At 35.8% G+C, this 20,464-nt stretch overlaps 1 protein-coding gene and 1 pseudogene across 1 annotated transcript; both read left to right on the top strand.

The window, feature by feature from the left end:
- Nucleotides 1–660: 660 nt before the first annotated feature.
- LOC132057574 (nuclear transcription factor Y subunit C-1-like) lies at nucleotides 661–11,016 on the top strand. The gene is made up of 3 exons (XM_059450204.1): nucleotides 661–681; nucleotides 863–1,485; nucleotides 6,466–11,016. The coding sequence occupies exons 1-3, from the start codon at nucleotides 661–663 to the stop codon at nucleotides 6,467–6,469; spliced, it is 648 nt and encodes a 215-aa protein (XP_059306187.1). The 3' UTR covers nucleotides 6,470–11,016.
- Nucleotides 11,017–17,865: 6,849 nt separating this feature from the next.
- Nucleotides 17,866–20,464, top strand: LOC132057573 (uncharacterized; annotated as a pseudogene).

Below are 20,464 nucleotides of genomic sequence, written 5' to 3'. Positions count from 1 at the left end.
AAATTAATAATATTTTTATTTTAATTGATTATAAAACTTAAAAGCATACCTTTTTTGTGAGAACATTATGGGATTGGATGTTTGACAAAAAAAAAAAAAAAAAGAATATTTATAAATATAATGCCATAACATTATTCAAATGTTTGACAAAATTCTATTTAAGTGAAAAATAAACAGTCCATGGGCTAAAGCAAATATTTTTAAAATCGAAAGTATAACCCAAATTCAGCATGTCAAATAAGTAAGTTTTGATATAACATGTAAATAAATCTATTATAGAAAAGGAAAATATAAGTCTTTTCACAACATTTATGATTCATTCTTTCTAATATTAAGAGATGTAGTTTCAAAAATTAGAATCTTAACACGGTTATCTTTAAATGAATAAAATAAAAAACTAAAAAAAATACGAGGGATATTGGGAATGAGAAGAAAGGAAATGAAATATAAATACTATAAAAATTAAAATATATTTAAAAATAAAAATAATTAAAAAGAAATAATAGTAAATCGAGAAAGAGAAGAAATTAAAATAAAAAATAAATTAAATAATAGAAAAAAAAATAAATTTTTAAAATTAAAAATAAATAAATCTCTGTAATTACGGGGGTGTAATTACGGTGCAATTCTCGGCCCACTTGAGAATTGGAGAGTGTAATTATGCCGTTATACACAACCCCAGTATATATAAAGGCATAAGTGAGCTAACAAGGTAATCAGAGGGGTACACAATTTAGATCTTTTGAAATAGTCCACGGGCATATTTGGCCAATTTCCGAATGTTTTTTGAAAATCTCTGTACATATATAGAGCACGCAGGTACACGAGTTGTTCCATTTCTCTCTGTACTGTGCTATTACAGGACAACCACCCTCAGCAATCGGCTGCTGCGGCTGCTCAGTTCGGTGGGTACCCACCGGTGGCATCCTCCGGCCATCTCCTTGAGAAGCAACAACAGCAGCTGGAAATGTTCTGGACTTACCAGCGACAACAAATGGAGAATGCTAATGATTTCAAGAATCAGCAACTTCCTCTTGCCCGTATAAAGAGGATCATGAAAGCTGATAGGGATGTCCGTATGGTCTCCAGTGAAGCTCCTATCTTGTTTGCGAAGGCTTGTGAGTTCTTCATTTTGGAACTCACCACTCGTTCTTGGCTTCACGCCGAGGAAAACAAGCGAAGGACTCTTCATAAGAAAGACCTCGAGGACGCGATTTCGCGGGATGAGATTTTTGATTTCCTTGTTGACGTTGTTCCTGGTGATGAGAACGAGGAAGAAGCTGATGGTATTGGGCCAGGCATTATGGGCTCCACAGAAAGTGATGGGCCCTTCTATTACCCTCCAATGGGACAGCCTGCTATGCCGGGGGTTGATATGTCAATGTACCTCCAGCCTCCGCCATCGCCGTCGCAGGCGTGGCAGTCAGTGTGGCAGGCGGCTGCTGCTGCTGATGCTAGTGGACAGGATAACCCTGATGATCAAAGGTAACTTTGTCATTCCCTTTTATATTTTGTCAAATGGAATACAATTCTTCATTTTCATAAAAGGTGGTAACTTTCCTCTTTTGATGAGCAGTTGAGGTTGTATTTGTTTGTTGGAACTGCAATTTTTGTTTAATTTCACTCTTGTCATATAGTAGCTATTTGGGTAACTTTGTCCTTCCCTTCATATCTAGGTAAGCTAGGGTTAGAAATCAAAAATGGAATTAGCTTCTTCATTTTCCTGAAAGGTGGTAACTTTCCTCTTTTGATGAGCAGTTAAGACTGTATTTGTTTCTTAAAACTGATATTTTCCCAAAGTAGGGGTAAGGTCTTCGTACACTCTACCCTACCCTGACCCCACCTGGTGGGATTATATTGGGTATGTTGTTGTTAAAACTGCAATTTTCATTCTTTTTTCTAATTTCACTTTGTCACATAGTAGCTATCTCTATTTTGTGGGTTTCCAATTAGGAGCAACAAATCAATATGCTTTCACATGTTTGTTTGATACTATTTACTATAAAGGAGTTCATGATTGATTCTCTTAATCGGGAATTAACAAGGTTTCTCACAGCGGTAACTGTTATGGTTGTTGATGCGAAGATGGAACCAAAGCATAAGTTCTCAATCTTCTTACCAATGCAATGATTATATATGCATGCTTGGGATATGCCATCCACAGCCGTTACCTATTATCTTGAGAAAAAAACTCTGGTGTCTTGATCGGTGTTGCAAAGTACGAAAAGTCGATTTCCCACAACCTTTTATGTAGTTAACATGCATGTCAAGATATAATTCTTGGTTTTTCATTATAAAGTAGTTATTGGTTACGTTAATGCATATTGGATACCTGGCCGGTAGGTAAAGTGGGAATATATTTGTTACTAATTCCGTCATCTTAGAGTATGTCTTATAGGAAAGTAAATCCACAGCAAGTCCGAAGAACTAGGATAGTAGGATCTGGTTAGTTATAACCATTTCTTTTCTCCTTTTATGTCGTATTTATGTTGTTTGCGTGAATGCCAAGAAAGAGAAACCAGGACAGCTATGGTACCAGATATTTGGCGCTTTGCGTGTCAACTACTTTCTCTTCATGGTAGAAGCTCCTCTATATACAGTTAGACCTCTCTATAACATTCTTATACAAGAGCACCTCACTACAAAAGCCAAGTTTTTCTCAGAACCGATTTTTTATTTTATATATTACCCCTCTATAACTGTATAACAACTTTTTACCTATACCAGCAACAACCATCTTTATAACAGTACGCTTTTTGTTACATTACCCCTGTATAACAACTATCTTCTTTTTTGGTGCAACAACAACAACACGCCCAATGAAAGATGTATGAAGACCTTACCCCTACTATTGTGACGTAGAGAGGCTGCATCAGATACACCCTCGCCTCAAATGAAGTAACCAAAGCAGTAGTGAAAGAAAAATAACGACAGTAAAAAGCCAGATAAACAAAGCAAATAAAGCAATAGTAGTAGTAAGTACTACATGACTACTAAATAATACTACTAAAAAAGGAGAAGATGCGTAGAAAAGACTCGCCCCCTGCCTTTCCCACGGCAACACTCGACTACTTACTACCCTTTTACCCCAATTCTTGACCTCCATACCTTCCTATTTAGGGTCATGTCCTCAGTAAGATGAAGATGGGTCATGTCTTGTTTAATCACCTCCCCAATTTTTTTCGGTCTACCTCTGCCTCTTCTAAAACTTGTTATAGCCAATCTCTCACACCTCCTCACTGGTGCATTCTCGCCCTCCTCTTTACATGTCCAAACCTTCTCAGTCTCCCTTCCCTCATCTTGTCAGCCACAGAGGCCACTCTCACCCCGTCTTATATAACTTCATTCCTAATTCTATCCCTCCTGGTATACCCACACATCTATCTGAGATTTAACCATCTTTATTGAATAGAATCTCTAAGTTTACCAATAATAGGTCTAGAGATTTTGACCAAATATTTTGATACTTCAATACACTATTTATGAAAAGTGTACAACAACAACAACAACAACAACAACATACCCAGTGCAATCCCATAATGTGGGGTCTGGGGAGGGTAAAGTGTACGCAGACCTTACTCCTATCTCGGAAGATAGGGAGGCTATTTATGAAAAGAGTATTATATTTGTATATATTTTCATCATTAAAAGATTTTTTTTCTTTATACAAAGTGTGTTTATATATCTTTTTTGTCTATTACAACCAAATAAGATATAAATGTCAAATGTTGTTATAGGTGTATAACCACCGATCGCTATGGCAACCAAAAAATCTCGGACGAGGTGCGCGCTGGCTGGCTTGGACACCACGGTTATTAAAAAAAATTCACCGTCTTAGATGGACTATTGCTGTATATACTTAATGCTCTAGAACATGGTTCTCTAATTAGTGTACTTCAAAGAAAACAACACCCCCTGATGAAAACAGTTTGGGACTGAATTTAAGGTAAATTACCAGTAAGTGAGTTGGGTTGGCTAGATGGAAACTAGACATGTCATCATAAGGTGTAAAATCAGATCTACAGTTATGTGCTAATTCTAAGATATCATAAAGTACTAAGGTGGGACCTCTCTGATGTTGTTTACGAGGAACCATACTTCAACAGAGAGGTACTTATCTCGCTTCCAATGTGGTACTTTTAGAGATAGATAGGAACGTAGGATTGGACTATTCAGAAGCTGACACAAGTTACGTTTTATGCTTTCCAACTCAGCTTAGGCAGTTTACAATGTAATTCTGCTGGCTTTATTTTCAAAAGAAGTCTACATGATATGGGCTACAGAATTTCGAAATGCTTTCAAAGGCATAGGTTTATGCATGAATCTGATGATTTTCTTCCTTCTCAAAAAAAAATCTGATGATTGTCCTTGTTTGGCAAGTTAGGAAGGATCACTACATGTTTACATATGCTATTGCAAATTTTTATCTTCGGAAACTATAATATAACTGCTACATTTGTTGTCTTATGTGCATGCTTTATGTCTTTTGCATTATTGTTATTGCTATTACTTTTTCATGCAGGGTTGAGAAACATATTCTGAGAGAGACTTAGGGTTCCACTGTCTTTGTCATTTTTTTCTGTTCTTTTATATTGATGAATATCTGATTTATATTTTAAGTAAAATGCCTTGATTTGTTTTTCCGTGATTTGCCCATCTTCAGTTTTACGTAATTATATGATTAATGAAATACTCCCTCTGTCCCAATATATGTGATACACTTTTCTTTTTAGTTTGTCCCAAAATGAATGATAGTTCTATATTTAGAAATAATTTATCTGATAGTTTCTATATTTAGAAATAATTTAACTTGAAACTTCTCTTTGACCCTTAATGAAATGATTTACAACCACACAAATATCTATGACTTGTTTTAGACCATAAGTTCAAAAGTCTTCCTTTCTTTCGTAAACTCCGTGCCTAGTCAAACTATATCACATAGATTGGGACGGAGGGAGTAGCATTTACTTAGGTTAGATTAGATTGCAAGGACTAATATATAGGAGGGTTTGTGATGTTGACTTAAAAAAGTGTTTTTCCTGTACAGTTGAAGAATATCAAGGAGTACGTAGTTCGATAAATGAGATCCCGATAAACACAATATTTTAGGCACTTTGTCAACTAAATTATTTGTAATATTTATTATGTTCAAGGTATCCCTATAGATAATAAAATCAAAGAGTGTAAATGTTAATTTAGGAGGTACCCGGTGAATATTGGCCCGGACACGGTCATTCTTAGAAATGTTATTTTAGGAAAAGGATGTTGAGTTACAAATGCCAAAAATAACGTGTGAGCAGCATAAATGTGAATGCAGTTAGGTTGCCAAATATCTCAACAAACATCACATTTGGAGCTCGAATGTGATTCAAAGCCTTGGAAACTTGTCTGGTTGGTGTTAAATTTTCTGACGTGTATCTTTTTTTTTTTGTGTGAAACTGGTAAATTGTATTCCTCAGCATTTAGGATATGCTGGAGACCATCAAAAAGATTTAAACTGAAGACAGAAAGAGTAAAAGAAATACTTACATTGATCTTAATAAATCTACAAACTGATCTATATCTTCTAATCCTATTTCTTTACACCAAAAGTAGAAAGATGCTATACAATTCCATTTGACTTTCTGAATGGAATTGGATCTATCTTCAAAACACCTTTCATTCCTTTCTTTCCAAATAGTCCACCAAATACAATGAGGGATAATCCTCCACCATTTTTTTGGCTCTTGCTGCCTCCTCTTCTCATCCAACAAGTTAGTAAATCTGCAGTATGCTCAGGCATAGTCCAGTTAGTCTCTGTCAGGTTGAAGAACAAAGACCAAAGCTGTGCTGTGAATTTGCAGTGAAGAAAAAGATGGTTGTTGGTTTCATTGCAAAGATAATTCTGACGTGTATCATGTGTCATGCTTGCCCTCATTGCTCTGTAAATTCATGTACTGCATTTTATTATTTGATATACAAAATGCAGCTGAAAATCTGATAGCGCTTGTTTATAGTGTAGCTAGTTCATGGTGACTTTGCCACCAACATTGTGCTTTCTTTCTTTGATCTTGAACTTATCATTGTAACAACCTCTATCAACACTTGCCCTATTTATCCCTTCCCTCTTATCTTTTTATGGTTTAGACTCTCATAAATAATGAGCTTTTCGTATGCATTAATCCGGTTGTATTCATTTTGGCATGTCTCGATTTGTCTGGTATGATGTTGGCATCGTAGTTCTTAGATGACCTATGACTGCTAAGGTTAAATATGTAGTCTCTAAATTGTTTTTCTTACCCTGCAGCTCTGTTTATAGTTGCAGTTTCTTTATGAGTTTTACTTGCTAGGCTAAGAGCTAATTATTCTATTTAGTAATTTTTAGCTGTAGTTACTTTATAGGGTTGTGTTTGAGGGTCTGGTTTCTCATTCATATGGTTCAATCACTAATTTTTGTAATATTTTTTCTGTTTGATCTTGCTGCAGTTAAAGAACATGTTCGCTGCTGATCTGGATGCTTAGTGGCAGAAAGGAACCTATTAGTTACTAATGCTACAGGTCCTCTCAAATGTGAACGCACCTTATTGGTACTGTCCATGGATACCGGCTTAAGTGTAATGACTTGAATCCTTTAGTCGTTGTCTTGTCTGTCTAAAACTGTGTAGTTTATCTGAATTCTGATGGAGTTCTGGTTTTCAGTATTATTATAAACTGACCTTTCTACCCACAATTGCATAATTGTGTATGTTACTTTAATTAGTTCTCTTTCTGCACTATAGAGTTTTGACTATTGTCCTCGTGCTATACTTGGATGATGGATCCACCACGACTTATCGGCAGTGGGATGACTAGTAAACCTAGTGGGCACCGAAGAGTGTAGCCTATTATCTGAGTGATAAAGTGGTTTTCTTTCACTCTGATACGATGTTCCTTCCAGTTTAGGTTAATCAGAAAACACAAAATCAGAGTTCATGCTTTCTGCAGAATTGCAGTCTGAGACCTTACGGGGTCATATGGTATGACGGATAAGCAAAAACAGTCATGGGATAAAAATTTAGTACCGCCTTATCCAATGTTTGGTTGGGATAAGATCCTGGGATAACTAATCCTGGGATTGTAGTGCTACTTTTATCCCACATTGAGGGTGGGATAACAATCCCGGGATAACTAATCTCGCGATAATTAATCCCGAGATAACTTGTTCCCCAACCAAACGAGCCCTAAATCGTTGATGCAAAAGCATTGAGTAATACAACTCTCTTTTCAGCAGTAGCAAAACATGGATAAATCATATATCAATCATTAAAACTTTACACTAGATTCTTAATCATCAACTCAGTGCTAACTTCATTGTCACGGAGACTTTTTGGGATTTGAGATTTAGAAGGGGTTTTCAAGATGTGGAAGTGAGTGAGTTTCAAAGATTGATAGACTTATATTATAGGCAAGTCAATCCGGTGGATAATCCCGATTTGTGGCGGTGGGGCCTGGGAAATAATGGAGTGTTCTTTGTGAAGTCTTTTATGAGAAACTTTTGGTTAGGGAGGAGGTTGATTTCCCATGTAGTGCAATATGTATTCCAAGTGTGCTGAAGGTGTGTTTCTTTACCTAGCTTACCACTAGAAGGATAATTTTGACAGCGGAAAATCTTAGGAAGCAGAAGATTGTCTGTGTCAGTTGGTGTTACATGTGCAAGGAGGCGGGCGAGGACGTGAACCATCTTCTTCTACATTGCAGGTTTACCATGAGATTATGGTGGGATATATTTAAGCGGTTTCGAACTCCTTGGGCAATGCCAAGAAGTGTGAAAGAGTTGACGTTCAATTGGAAGAGTGAGAAAAGGAGGAGAAGACGAAGGGCTTGGAACGTGGTTCCACTTGCGTTAATGTGGGTGGTTTGGAGAGAGAAATAGGCGAGCTTTTGAAGGAGTAGGGTCGAGTTTCTCTCAGTTGAGGAGTAGCCTCCGCTCCCTTATTGTCTTTTGGTGTAAACAGAAAGTTCCTTGTAGTGTAGATGACTGGGCGGAGTTTGTAGAGAATCATATTGTGTAGATGCTTTACCTGTTGGTATATCCCTTGTATATGGCTAGTTTGGCCACGTTTATGAATGAAAATACCTTTACTTGGTAAAGAAAAACTTCATTGTCACTATGACAGTTGAAAAAGTTGGACTCCATTCTTGGAAAAGGAGGAAAAAGAAACTCATACATATATTATTTTCAATTAGATATTCCAAAAAAAAGGAAGTTAGTAGAACGTCACCAAAAAGAAAATGAAATATCTTGAACACTAAATTTTTTTCCATATTTACTTGCTTTCTTTTAGTAAGAAAGTTATTCCGTCCGTTTCAATTTGTTTATCTTACTTTCGTTTTTAGTCCGTTTCAAAAAGAATGCCTCCTTTCTTTTGTGCAACGCTTTAATTCTAACTTTCCACATGGTATGTTTAAGACTACAAGATTAAAGGGCATTTTGGTACATTCTACATATAGTTTAAGACCACAATATTAATAAGTCTTCTTTACTTTCTTAAATTCCGTGCCAAGTTAAAACTAGACAAACAAATTGAATCTGAGGGAGTACTAAGTTTTCGTCCCCAGGGGTTGGTTCAATGGGGAAAAATTGAGGGACTTGTGTCTCATATCACAGGTTCGAGCCTCGCGCCAAGCCAACTAACTCTGGAATTTAAGTGGAGAAGGGTAGAGGGGCGGACCCATCATCCCTGAGTTTCGCATGCTGTGGTTAGCCCAAAAAGGGTTGGCTCCAAATGAATTTCTCGATCAACAAAAAAAGAAAAAAGAAAAAAAAAAAGGAAGTTACTATTTCTAAGATTACTAAATCTGAAATAGATTTTAGATAATCTATTTCAGATTTAGTAATCTTAGTAACTTCCTCTTTTTTTGATTCGTTTCCTGATCAATTTTTTTTTTTTTTAAGATATTAAGATGAAATCTAAAATGAATTCCATCTATTCAAGGAAGTATAATTACAGTCAGAAGTTCAATTTTTTTTGGGGGATGTGATTTTAAAGACAAAAAATAAGGAAACAAATTGATTGAAAATTACAACTAATGTATATAGCCCAAATACTAATTTATTAATATAAAGATACAATGTTTCTTGCAGCTTCGGATCATCAGAAGACAAAAAATCAGAGTTTATTTTTCTGCAGAATTGCAGTCTAAGATCTTTAATATTTGGTGCAAAAGCATCGAGTAATACAACTCTGTTTTCAACAGTAGCAAAACATGGCTAAATCATATATCAGTCATTAAAACTCTGCACCAGATTCTTAATCATCAACTTAGTACTAACTTCATTGTCATTAAGACGGTTGAAAAATTTAAGGTAAATGAGAACTAAGGACTTCATTCTTGAAAAAGGAGGAAAAAGAAAAACTTCATAAGTAGTATTTCCAATTTAATATTCCAAAAAGAAAAGGAAGTTAGTAGATGGTGATCTGAATACTAGTATTTGCACCTTCACCAAAAAACAAAAAGAAATATCTTCAATGCTAATTTTTTCCATATTTACTTGCTTTCTTTTAAAAAGAACGTTACTAAGTTTACGTCCCCGGGGGTTAGTTCAACGGGCAAAGGATTAGGGACTTGTATCTCAGGTCCCAAGTTTGAGCCCCGTGCCAAGCGAATAAACTCTGGTATTTAAGTGGGAGAAGGGCCAACTAACTCTGTTATTTAAGTGGAGAAGGGCAGAGGGGAGGGCCCATCATCCCAGAGTTTCGCAGGCTGCGGTTAGCCCAAAAAGTGTCGGCTCCAGATGCATTTCTCGGTCAACCAAAAAAAAAAAAGAATAAAAAGGAAGTTACTAAGATTACTAAATCTGAAATAGATTATCTAAAATCTATTTCAGATTTAGTAATCTTAGTAACTTCCTTTTTCTTTTTGATTCCTTTCCTTATCAATTTTTTTTAGATATTGAGATGAAATCTAAAATAAATTCCATCTATTCAAGGAAGTATAATTTTAGTCAGAAGTTCAATTTTTTTAGGGGATGTGATTTAAAACACAGAAAAATATAAGGAAAAAAATTGATTAAGGAAAATTACAATTAATGTATATAGCCCAAATACTAATTTATTAATATAAAGATACAATGTTTCTTCCAGCTTCGGATCATCAGAAGACAAAAGTTCAGAGTTTATTTTTCTGCAGAATTGCAGTCTAAGACCTTAAATATTTGGTGCAAAAGCATCGAGTCTTTCCAGCAGTAGCAAAACATGGCTAAATCATATATCAGTCATTAAAACTCTACACCGGATTCTTAATCATCAACTTAGTACTAACTTCATTGTCATTAAGACAGTTGAAAAAGTTAAGGTAAATGAAAACTAAGGACTTCATTCTTGAAAAAGGAGGAAAAAGAAAAACTTCATAAGTAGTATTTCCAATTTGATATTCCAAAAAGAAAAGGAAGTTAGTAGATGGTGATCTGGATACTAGTATCTGCACCTTCACCAAAAAACAAGAAGAAATATCTTCAACGCTAATTTTTTCCATATTTACTTGCTTTCTTTTGTAAAGAACGTTACTAAGTTTACGTCCCCGGGGGTTAGTTCAACGGGCAAAGGATGAGGGACTTGTATCTCAGGTCACAAGTTTGAGCCCCGCCCCAAGCAAATAAACTCTGGTATTTACGTGGGAGAAGGGTAGAGGGGTTGGCTCATCATCCCCATGTTTCGAAGGCTCCATTTGGCCCAAACGGGTTGGCTCCAGATGAATATCTTGGTCAACAAAAAAAAAAAAAAGCTACCAAGTTTACTAAATCTAAAATAGATTTCAGATATTAAGATGAAATCTAATATAAATTCCTATCTATTCAAGGAAGTATAATGACAGTCAGATGTTCAAAACTAGAATGTGATTTTAAAGAAAGAAGAAAATATAAGGAAAAAAATTTAGCAAGGAAAATTACAGTTAATGTATATAACCCAAAAAATAATTTATTAAATTTTATTCTCTAACAACAACATACCCAATGTAATCCCTTTGGTAAGGAAAAGCAAGACACATCTTCAGTTTTTTTTTTTTTTTAAAAAAAAAAGAAAAAAAAAAAAGATGCATATCTACTTAGAGCCTGGGCTTGGAACGACTTATAAGCCAAAAATAAAAAAAAAAAAAAAAATTGGGGTAGCCCAACTTATTTTTTTTGGCTTATAAGCTACTTTAGATAAGCTAAGCCAAACGGGCCCAATTATTTTTTTGGGCTTATTTTAAGCACAAAATGGCTTATAAGCTGGCCAGCCAAACACTCAAAAAAGCTGAAAACAGCTTACAAGCTGTTTTCAGCAACTTATAAGCCAATCCAGACGGGCTCTTACTTCTAGCCTTCTACCTCATCGTTGCCCACCACACCCTCCTCTCTAGGATGTACTCTGTAAGATGAAGAATTGCCATGTCCTGATCACCTCTCCAATACTTCTTTAGCCTACCTTTACTTTTCCTCCGGCCTTCCATAGCCAACCTCTCACACTTCCTCATCGGAACATCTGTGCATCTCTCTTTACATGTCTAATCCATCTTAGCCTCGCCTCCTGCATCTCGTCCACCACAGAGGCCACTACCACCTTGTCCCGAATATCTTTATGTTGGACCATATCTCTCCTAGTAAGTCCACCCATCCATTTCAAAGATCCACATTTTCACAACTCTCATCTTCTAGACATCGGAGCTCTTGACTAGTGAACAAAGTTGGTTTAACCACTACTCTGTAGAGACTTGGTTAAATTTTATTCTCCGAATTACAGAAAGTTGGATAATTTAACGATGATAAGGGTTTAACCTCCGCTAACCCCCTCCCCCGAACTAGAAAAGATCAAAATAAATAGGGCCAGGCCAAACCTGAAAATATTATTTTAAATTCAGGAAAACAAAGCCTTTTTCCTAACTTGTTTTCGTTTTTTTTCCAAAATATGGCATTTACCAACCACATTTGCAGATTCTTCTAGCGTTTGTCGAAATTCTGAATGATCAACATTCTGTATAGATAGAAGCGGAAGAAAGAATTTTTTTTGGGGCAGAAATTCAACAGCGACTCACTCTATGCGGTTCACCACTGCTTCCTTTTGTAGGTATACTTTATTTAATCAAACGCTTCTGTGCTGTTTTCATGCATCACTACATTCGTATAGCTATAACTGTTTTCTGCATTTGCTTTTGTGAGGAAGATGATTTCAGCATTGGTGTATATATATGTATGTATGTTTTTTTGTTTGTGTATATAAGTATATCTGAGTGTATATCTAAAACCCTTCCTTTCCCCTTTTAATGATTATAGATGACTTTAGAATTAGAGGGATTTAGTCATCTTGCTGAATTCATCTCCTGCCATGTTGATTCAAGGCTTAAAATCTTTATATATATACCTCTAATTCTTTCTAAACAAAAATATAGATACCTCTAATTATACATTTTTTAAGTCTTTTTTGAGTGATGCACACTTCTGATTTTTGAAGCTTGGATTGTGAGATTCTGTTCTGGATTTTTGTGGTAAATGTTCTTACAAAGAAGAAAAAAGTGCCCTTTTTGAAGTGTTTTATCTGAAATTCTGCAACTACCGTAAAGGAAGTAGATTTTCAGAATCATATATTGGTATCTATTATTCCCTCTGTCTCAAATTATCTGTAGGTTTTTTGTTTTACACGCCCCTTAAGATATATAAATTAGGAGGGGTATTTTTCAGAAAATTGCTTTTCGCGCCATTGTAATTTAGGTTTCAAAAGGTCAGTAATTCAGTTTGTTGGTTTCCTATGATATTTTGACCCCTTTCCTATATATTTCGGCACATGATAGGTGAGAGAGTTCAAAACGGAAGATGCATTTATTTTGTGGCTGGAACGAGTGTCCTGATCTTGTCGTTTTTATGTCCTATTGTACTGAGAATGTTGTTTTTCAACTTCTCCATCAGTTTGGTTTTGTTTTTGGCTTCTTAAACATTCCTTGATCTGAGTTTTCCTTTTCTATCAAATGGAAAGATTGTTGAGAAGTTTCTGACTAAGAAACTTATGTAATTCATAGACAAGCTAAGAAACCGTGTCCCATTTCTATCGGTTCTTACTCTCGTTTATCCGGAGTCCTTTACATTTGGCTAATCGATGAAATAATTGATTTTTTGTCGAAATACGAAAATGGAAATTCTCAATAAACATGGTTAGATTTGGAAGGTGATATGCAAACATTTCATTTAGATGGAACAGTATCATGGTTAGATTTAGAAAAGATCTGATACAGTTAATTCAATAGATTGAATGGTTTAATGATAGACATTAGTCACAAAGTTCACTTTTTGCATTACATTGGTTTAGCAAAAAAGCCAAAAAAAAAAAACAACAACTAGTGGAAACTTCGTCTTTACCCAGCAGAAACCCTGTAAATGTTTAGGAGCTATTGCTGTATTTAATAGATATGCCTAGAATATGGTTCACTATTTAGAGTACTTCAAAGAAAACAACACCACCTGCTGCAGGCTGTTTGATGAAATGGAGAATGCATTTGTTCCTTCTCTTCCTTACAAGTCTTGTCTGCTTCTGTCATCTGTCAGTGAATGTAAAGAGATAATAGCTTTTACTTTCAGCAGTGTAGGAGGTTTTGCAAAAAGACACAATAGTTTGTCTTTATGTGATCACACAGACTGGAAAGGATCTGATAAAGACAACAAGTTGTAATGATAATTTGAATACAACTTTTGTTGTTTGGACTTCGGACGGTATCTGAGTGAAAAAGTGATTTTCACTCTGATACAATGTTCCTTCCAGCTTAGGTTAATCAGAAGACACAAATCAGAGTTCATGCTTTCTGCAGAATTGCAGTGTTAAGACCTTAAATATGTGGTGCAAAATCATTGAGTAATACAACTCTTTGTTCAGCAGTAGCAAAACATGGCTAAATCATATACAAGTCATTAAAACTTTAACAGCAGATTCTTAATCATCAACTCAGTGTTAACTTCATTGTCACTATGACAGTCGAAAAAATTTGAGGGAAATGAAAACTATGGACTCATTCTTGAAAAAGGAAGAAAAATGAAAAATTGCATAAATAGTAGTAGTATTTTTAATTTGATATTCCAAAAAGGAAAGGACGTTAGTAGACAGCGATCTGAATATTAGTATTCAACCTTCACCAGAAAACCAAAAAGAAATATCTTCAACCCGAAATGTTTTTCCATATTTACTTGCTTTCCTTTGGTAAGAAAGTTACTAAGTTTACTAATGAGATAAGGCATAGAAACACACCTAAACTATCTTGAAATTGTCAACTACATATCCTATGAACCCCTTAAACTTATTTACCCCCTTCGCTAATTACTCAGTAAAGAAGATAAGTTAAAATGCAGTATTTGCAAACATGTGCTTATTCAAAACTAAAAAGGGAGTTTAATTGTCTTTTTTCATTTGATTCTTTCAAACCCAAACGATTGGACCCTCATCCTCTCTTAAAAGGGTAATGAAGAGCGACAATATGATCAAGTGATTCAGAAAAATATTATTAAGATGGAGATTGTAAACATGAAAGGAGGACAAAGGGTTTATTGTTTGGGTTTGAAAGAATCAAACGAAAAAAGACATTCAGACTCCTTTTTATTTAGTTTAGAATAAGCGCGTGTTTGCACATGCTGCACTTTAACTTATTTTCTTGAGCGGGTAATTAGTGAAGGGGGTTAATAATACGAAAAAAATAAGTTCAGGGTGTCATAGGACCCCCGCAAAGTTTAGGTTGTAGTTGGCAATTTCGCATAGTATAAGTGTGTTTTCCTATGCCTTATCTTTACTAAATCTAATATGGATTCCTATCTATTCAAAGAAGTATAATTATAGTCAGAACTTTTCCCAGGATGTGATTTCAAAGACAGAAGTATAAGGAAAAAATTTTAGCAGGGAAATTGCAATTAATGCATATAGCCCAAAGATATTTTTTCCTCCAAATTACAAAATGTTGGATAATTTAACTATGGTTAAAACTTAACCATGGTAAGGGTTTAACATCTACTAACCCCCCAACTATAAAAGATCAAAATAAATAGGGCCAGGCCAAACCTGAAAATAGTACTTTAAATTCAGGAAAACAAGGCCTTTTTTCAAAAAAAGTTTTTTACCAGCCAAAATTGCAGATTCCTCTAGGGTTTGTCGAAAATCTGAATGATCAACAGTCTGTATAGCTAGAAGGCGGAAAAAGAATTTTTTTGGGTGGAAATTGAACAGCAACTCACTCTGTGCGGTTCCCCATTGCTTCCTTTTGTAGGTATACTAGTTTTAATCAAATGCTTCTGCATTTTTTTCATGCATTCGGATTCCTGTAACTGTTTTCTGCATTTTCTTTTGTGAGGAAGATGATTTCTGAGTTGGTTTATATATATATATATATATATATATATATATATATATATATATATATATATATATATATATATATATATATATATATATATATATATATATATATATATATATATATATGTATGTGATTTTTGTGTGTATATGTTTATATCTGTATTCGTATGTGTATCTATATAACCCTTTATTTTCCCTTTTTAATCTGTGTTGATTATAGATTATTTTGGGATTACAGGGATTTAGTTATCTTGCTGAATTCATGTCCTGTTATTTTTTATAAAAATTCATGTCCCGTTGTGTTGATTCAAGGCTTTAGAATCTTTATATGGATACCTCTAATTAATACATTTTGAGTGATGAATGCTTTTGGTTTTGAAGCTCTGTTTGTGAGATTCTGTTCTAGATTTTGTGGTGAATGTTTTTACAAAAAAGAAAAATTGCCATTTTTGAAGTGTCTCATCTGAAATCCTGCAACTTCTGTAAAAGGAAGTAGATTTCCAGAACCATAAATTGGTATCTATTAATTATCAGTTTAAAATGGTTTAAGAATGATGAATTAGGATGTCTATTGGAGCTGTCGAATTTTACTTTATTTTTGGAGAACATAATTAATACGGAGAATTCATATAGCCAACCCTAACTCGTTTGCTTGAGGCTTTTTTTTGTTCTTGAAAATGGATCTCAGGAGAAATCTGTATAATCAACTTTATTTGTACAAACGGTGCTTCGAGTGTGAAATGAGTATGAAGAGATGCATCTGTGGTTTCATTACATATTCAGTTACTATTTATGTGCCGAGAGAAACTTGAATGATGCTGAAAATTGCTTTTCGCGCCATTGTAATTTAGGTCAAGGTCGGAAATTCAGTTTATTGGTTTTCTATGATTGTTTGACCCCTTTCCTATAGATTTCGGCACATGATCGGAGAGAAAGTTCAACACGGAAGATGCATTTATTTTGTAGCTGGAACGAGTGTCCTGATCTTGTTGTTACTATGTCCTATTGTACCGACAATGTTATTTCCAACTTCTCCATCAGTTTGTTTTTATTTTTGTCTTATTAACCATTCCTTGATCTGAATTTCCTTTTTTATCAAACGAAAACAGTGTTTTTAAGAGGCGTGGGCGCGAGGCGAGGCGTTTTACGCAACATGGGGCGAGGCGTAAGCCCCGAGACATGGGGCGTAAGTCCAATGGATCTACGGGGCGTAAGTCTCATGTATCTTCAATTTTATAATTTTATTACTAAGAAAATAAGCAAAAGTATAATTTTCATTAAAATTCTGTAAATAAATTCAAATAAATCGCCAATAATATAAAAATAATTTATTATAATTATTATTTGAGAAAGATAACAGCATAAAATATGATAATAGTTGAAATAATCTTTAAAATGAAATCATCATCCTCTTCATCATCGATCTCCACATCTACAAGTACTTCCCACCCTCAACTAATATTTGCACTGATTTTTGTTTATATATTTCAAAGAAAGAGAAGGGTAAAAAGTGTAAGATTAATGGCAAAAATGGATGAAGTTGCCTCAGGAATATAGTGCTATGGAATCTCTATCCTATAAATTTTAGACATGATCATCTGAAAAAACTATATATGACAGTGTTACTTTATACGAGAGTTGCTTTCTTTATTTATATATTTTAGGAAAAATCACTACAACATGAAAAAAGATAGCATAAAGTGTAATATCATTACACCAATAATAAAAATGATGATCTATAGCAAAAATACTTTTAAAACAACAAAAATTAAATTTAACGCCCGGGCCGTACGCTTTTACTCCTGAGCTTATGCTTTTGCGCCCGGTGCCCCAAATTCTTGGGGGTATGCCCTATGGATCTACACCTTTTATTTGCGCCCCGGAGCTTTTTTGGTACGCCCCGGCCCGGGGCTCACCCCGAAAACGCCTTTGAAAACACTGAACGGAAAGATTGTTGAGAAGTTTCTGAATAAGAAACTTATGAAATTCATAGACAAGCTAAGAAATTACGACCCATTTCTGTGGGTTCTTACTTCCGTTTGTCCGGAGTCCTGTACATTTGGCAAATTGATGAAATATACTTGACTTTTGTGGAAATTAGAAAATGGAGATTCTCAACATGGTTAGATTTAGAAGGTGATAAGCAGTTATTTCAATAAATGGAACAGCATCATGGTTATAGATTTAGAAAGGTCTGATACAGCTAATTCAATAGATCGAACGATATATTGATTGACATTATTGTAAGTTTTCCTCTGTTATATCAATACCTTTGTGCTTTCTGGCGTTCGTGGTAACCAGATAGTGCATTAATTCATGTTATCGATAAAAAATGTAATCAAACTTATAGTTTCACACTTAATCCGGCTTGCCTTTCTTTTTTGAGTCGTTATTACTTTGCATTACTAGTACCCTTTTTCCTTTTATGGTATTATTTCCTGTTTAATTTGTGGTAATTCTGACTTGCATTTTTGTAATGTTTGTATTTTAGGGATTGAAGAGTTGAAGACAGTTCTTCTCCATAATTAACTTTACGTTGAAGAGTTGAAGACAGTTCTTCTCCATAATTAACTTTACGCAATAACCAGGTTATCGAGTGTTGCTCCATTTGCTGGTTGAATCTGAGGGAGACAATAAAGTTGGCGTATTTGCAGCCTGCCAAAGTTGTAGGCAAATGGAATGTAATAAAGATGAAGCTGTTAGGGCCAAAGAAATTGCTGAGACATTGCTGGAGCTCAAAGATTTGCTTTGAAGGCTCAAAATCTGTTTCCAGGCCTTGATGGTCTTTCTCAGTTCCTGGAGGTGGTCAACATTTATGTTGCTTATGAGAAGAAGATTCATGGTGAAGTGGATTTTTGCGGTGTCCTCAATGCAGATTCCTCAGCTGATGTGAAACAATAAGGAAACAATTCAGAAAGCTTGCTCTAGCTCTTCACCCTGATAAAAATCAATCTGTTGGGGCAGATGGGGCGTTTAAGATTATATCTGAAGCATGGAGTTTGTTATCAGATAGAATAAAAAAAGTGATGTATGACAAGAGGCGAGCTACGACAGATGCCATAAGGAATATGTCAATGCAAGGCAACCCAGCAAGTGCAAGGCACTCGACTGATCTTGTGCTTCAGGTGTGAGGCTCCCTACAGCTTCAAATTTAGTACAAACTGGAAATTCTGGATTTGGCTCAACAGTTAGAGCAAATATTCAGCAGGATCAAGTTTTTAAGACGAGAGGTGCAAATGTTGCGCAGCCCTATGCCCCTACAGCTAGGCAAGCTGCACACCCTTGCCAGCTAGCTGGTAGGAATTTGAAGAGAGCTCATGCAGAAGCTGCTACGAGTGCACTCAACCCGGAGGCTTTTCTGAAGAAAAAGAGACGTTAAAGTTAAAGTCTCAAAGAAAAGGGAGTTCAAGGAAGTTGTCAGATTCAGAAATTAGCAATATGCTGGCGAAAAAGGCTAGGATGGAGATCACCATGAAGCTTAAAGAATGGAGCGCAGCTGCTGCTTCTCGAGCTTCGTATAAGGAGAAAAAGGACGTGGAAAAGAAGAAGCAAACTGCTCCTGAAGTCATCACAAATGATCCAAGAAGGGATAAAACTGCTGATGATGTAGCAGTGGAATCCAAAATATTATACGAGCAGAAAGAGTCTCCTGTTGATTCAGGACCAGAAATTAAGTCAATGGCTGTTCCTGATCCTGACTTCCATACAAAACAATAAGGATAGAACTGAATTTGTTTTTGAGGATAATCAAGTCTGGGCTGCTTATGATGATCATGATGGCATGCCCCGCTATTATGCTCTGATTCACAATGTGCTATCCAAAAAGCCATTTAAAGTGGAATTCAGCTGGTTAAACTACAAAAGCAACTCTGAACTCGGCCCAATGAATTGGGTTGGTTCTGGCTTCCTCAAGACCAGTGGAGATTTCAGGACTGGCAAGCATGAAATCAGTAAGACACTCAATTGTTTCTCCCACAAGGTCAAGTGGGTGAAAAGGGCCAGAGGTGTTATCCAAATTTTCCCCAGAAAGGGGAATGTTTGGGCTCTGTACAAACATGGGTCTCCTAAATGGAATGAGCTAACTCCGAATAATGTGATACACAACTATGATATGGTGGGAGTCGTTGGAGACTACTCTGAGAAGGAAGGTGTCACAGTTGCTCCATTAGTCAAAGTGGCTGGCTTCACATCAGTGTTCCGTCAGCATTTGGACCCTAAATTTATTCGCCATATTCCAAGGGAAGAGATGTTTCGCTTCTCTCATCAGGTCCCTTCATACATGCTTACAGGCCAAGAAGCTCCAAATGCTCCCACTGGTTGCTGGGAGTTGGATCCTGCTGCAATGCCCTTGGAACTTCTTAGAGTTATGACAGATGCTCAAATAGAGGCTCAGATTAAAGCTGCAGATACTTCTAACTTAAAAAGGACATGTTCTGAAAGCGAAGAGAAGGAGAAGTCCTATGTGGTTGGCGACAGCAATGTGACAAAGCCCATAGTGACATATTCAAGAAGGAAGAAGGCAGAAGCAAGTACCATTGAAGCCCAGAGAGAAACAAGCTCAGTTGCTACCGCAGATACTTCTAACTTAAAAAGGACATGTTCTGAAAGCGAAGAGAAGGAATAAGTCCTATGCGGTCGGCGACAGCAATCTGACAAATCCCATAGTGACATATTCAAGGAGGAAGAAGGCAGAAGCAAGTACCGTTGAAGCCCAGAGAGAAACAACCTCAGTTGCTGCAGATACTTCTAACTTAGAAAGGACATGTTCTGAAAGCGAAGAGAAGGAGAAGTTCTATGTGGTTGGCGACAGCAATGTGACAAAGCCCATAGTGACATATTCAAGAAGGAAGAAGGCAGAAGCAAGTACAGTTGAAGCCCAGAAAGAAACAAGCTCAGTTGCTGCCTGAAGGCTCTAGCCATAGTGGGCTCTGCCCTTGTTTGATTCCCAATTGTATAGATGAAGAAGGCAATGAATTCAGCACCCAAGTGAACGTTTGTGCTTGAGTTTTGGTGCTTCTGTAGGTTTACCAAATTAAGAAGAGCTATACTGCTAAGAAAAAAACTTGAAATAATGTATATTTCATGTTTTTAACTAAAGTAACTTTTGGACAATAAATTTCTTGACCATCTTAAATTGATAA

This window comes from Lycium ferocissimum, chromosome 5 (genome assembly GCF_029784015.1).
Source record: "Lycium ferocissimum isolate CSIRO_LF1 chromosome 5, AGI_CSIRO_Lferr_CH_V1, whole genome shotgun sequence".
In the NCBI taxonomy this organism is placed as follows: domain Eukaryota; kingdom Viridiplantae; phylum Streptophyta; class Magnoliopsida; order Solanales; family Solanaceae; genus Lycium; species Lycium ferocissimum.
The sequence above is the reverse complement of the archived record's forward strand: the minus strand, read 5'-3'. Positions and strand labels throughout refer to the sequence as shown.

Excerpts from the sequence above, each read along its gene's own strand:
- LOC132057574 (XM_059450204.1), top strand. The coding sequence starts at position 661 with ATGCCGTTATACACAACCCCA. Across the intron at positions 682-862 it reads TGCCGTTATACACAACCCCA|GACAACCACCCTCAGCAATC; the intron begins GTATATATAAAG and ends GTGCTATTACAG.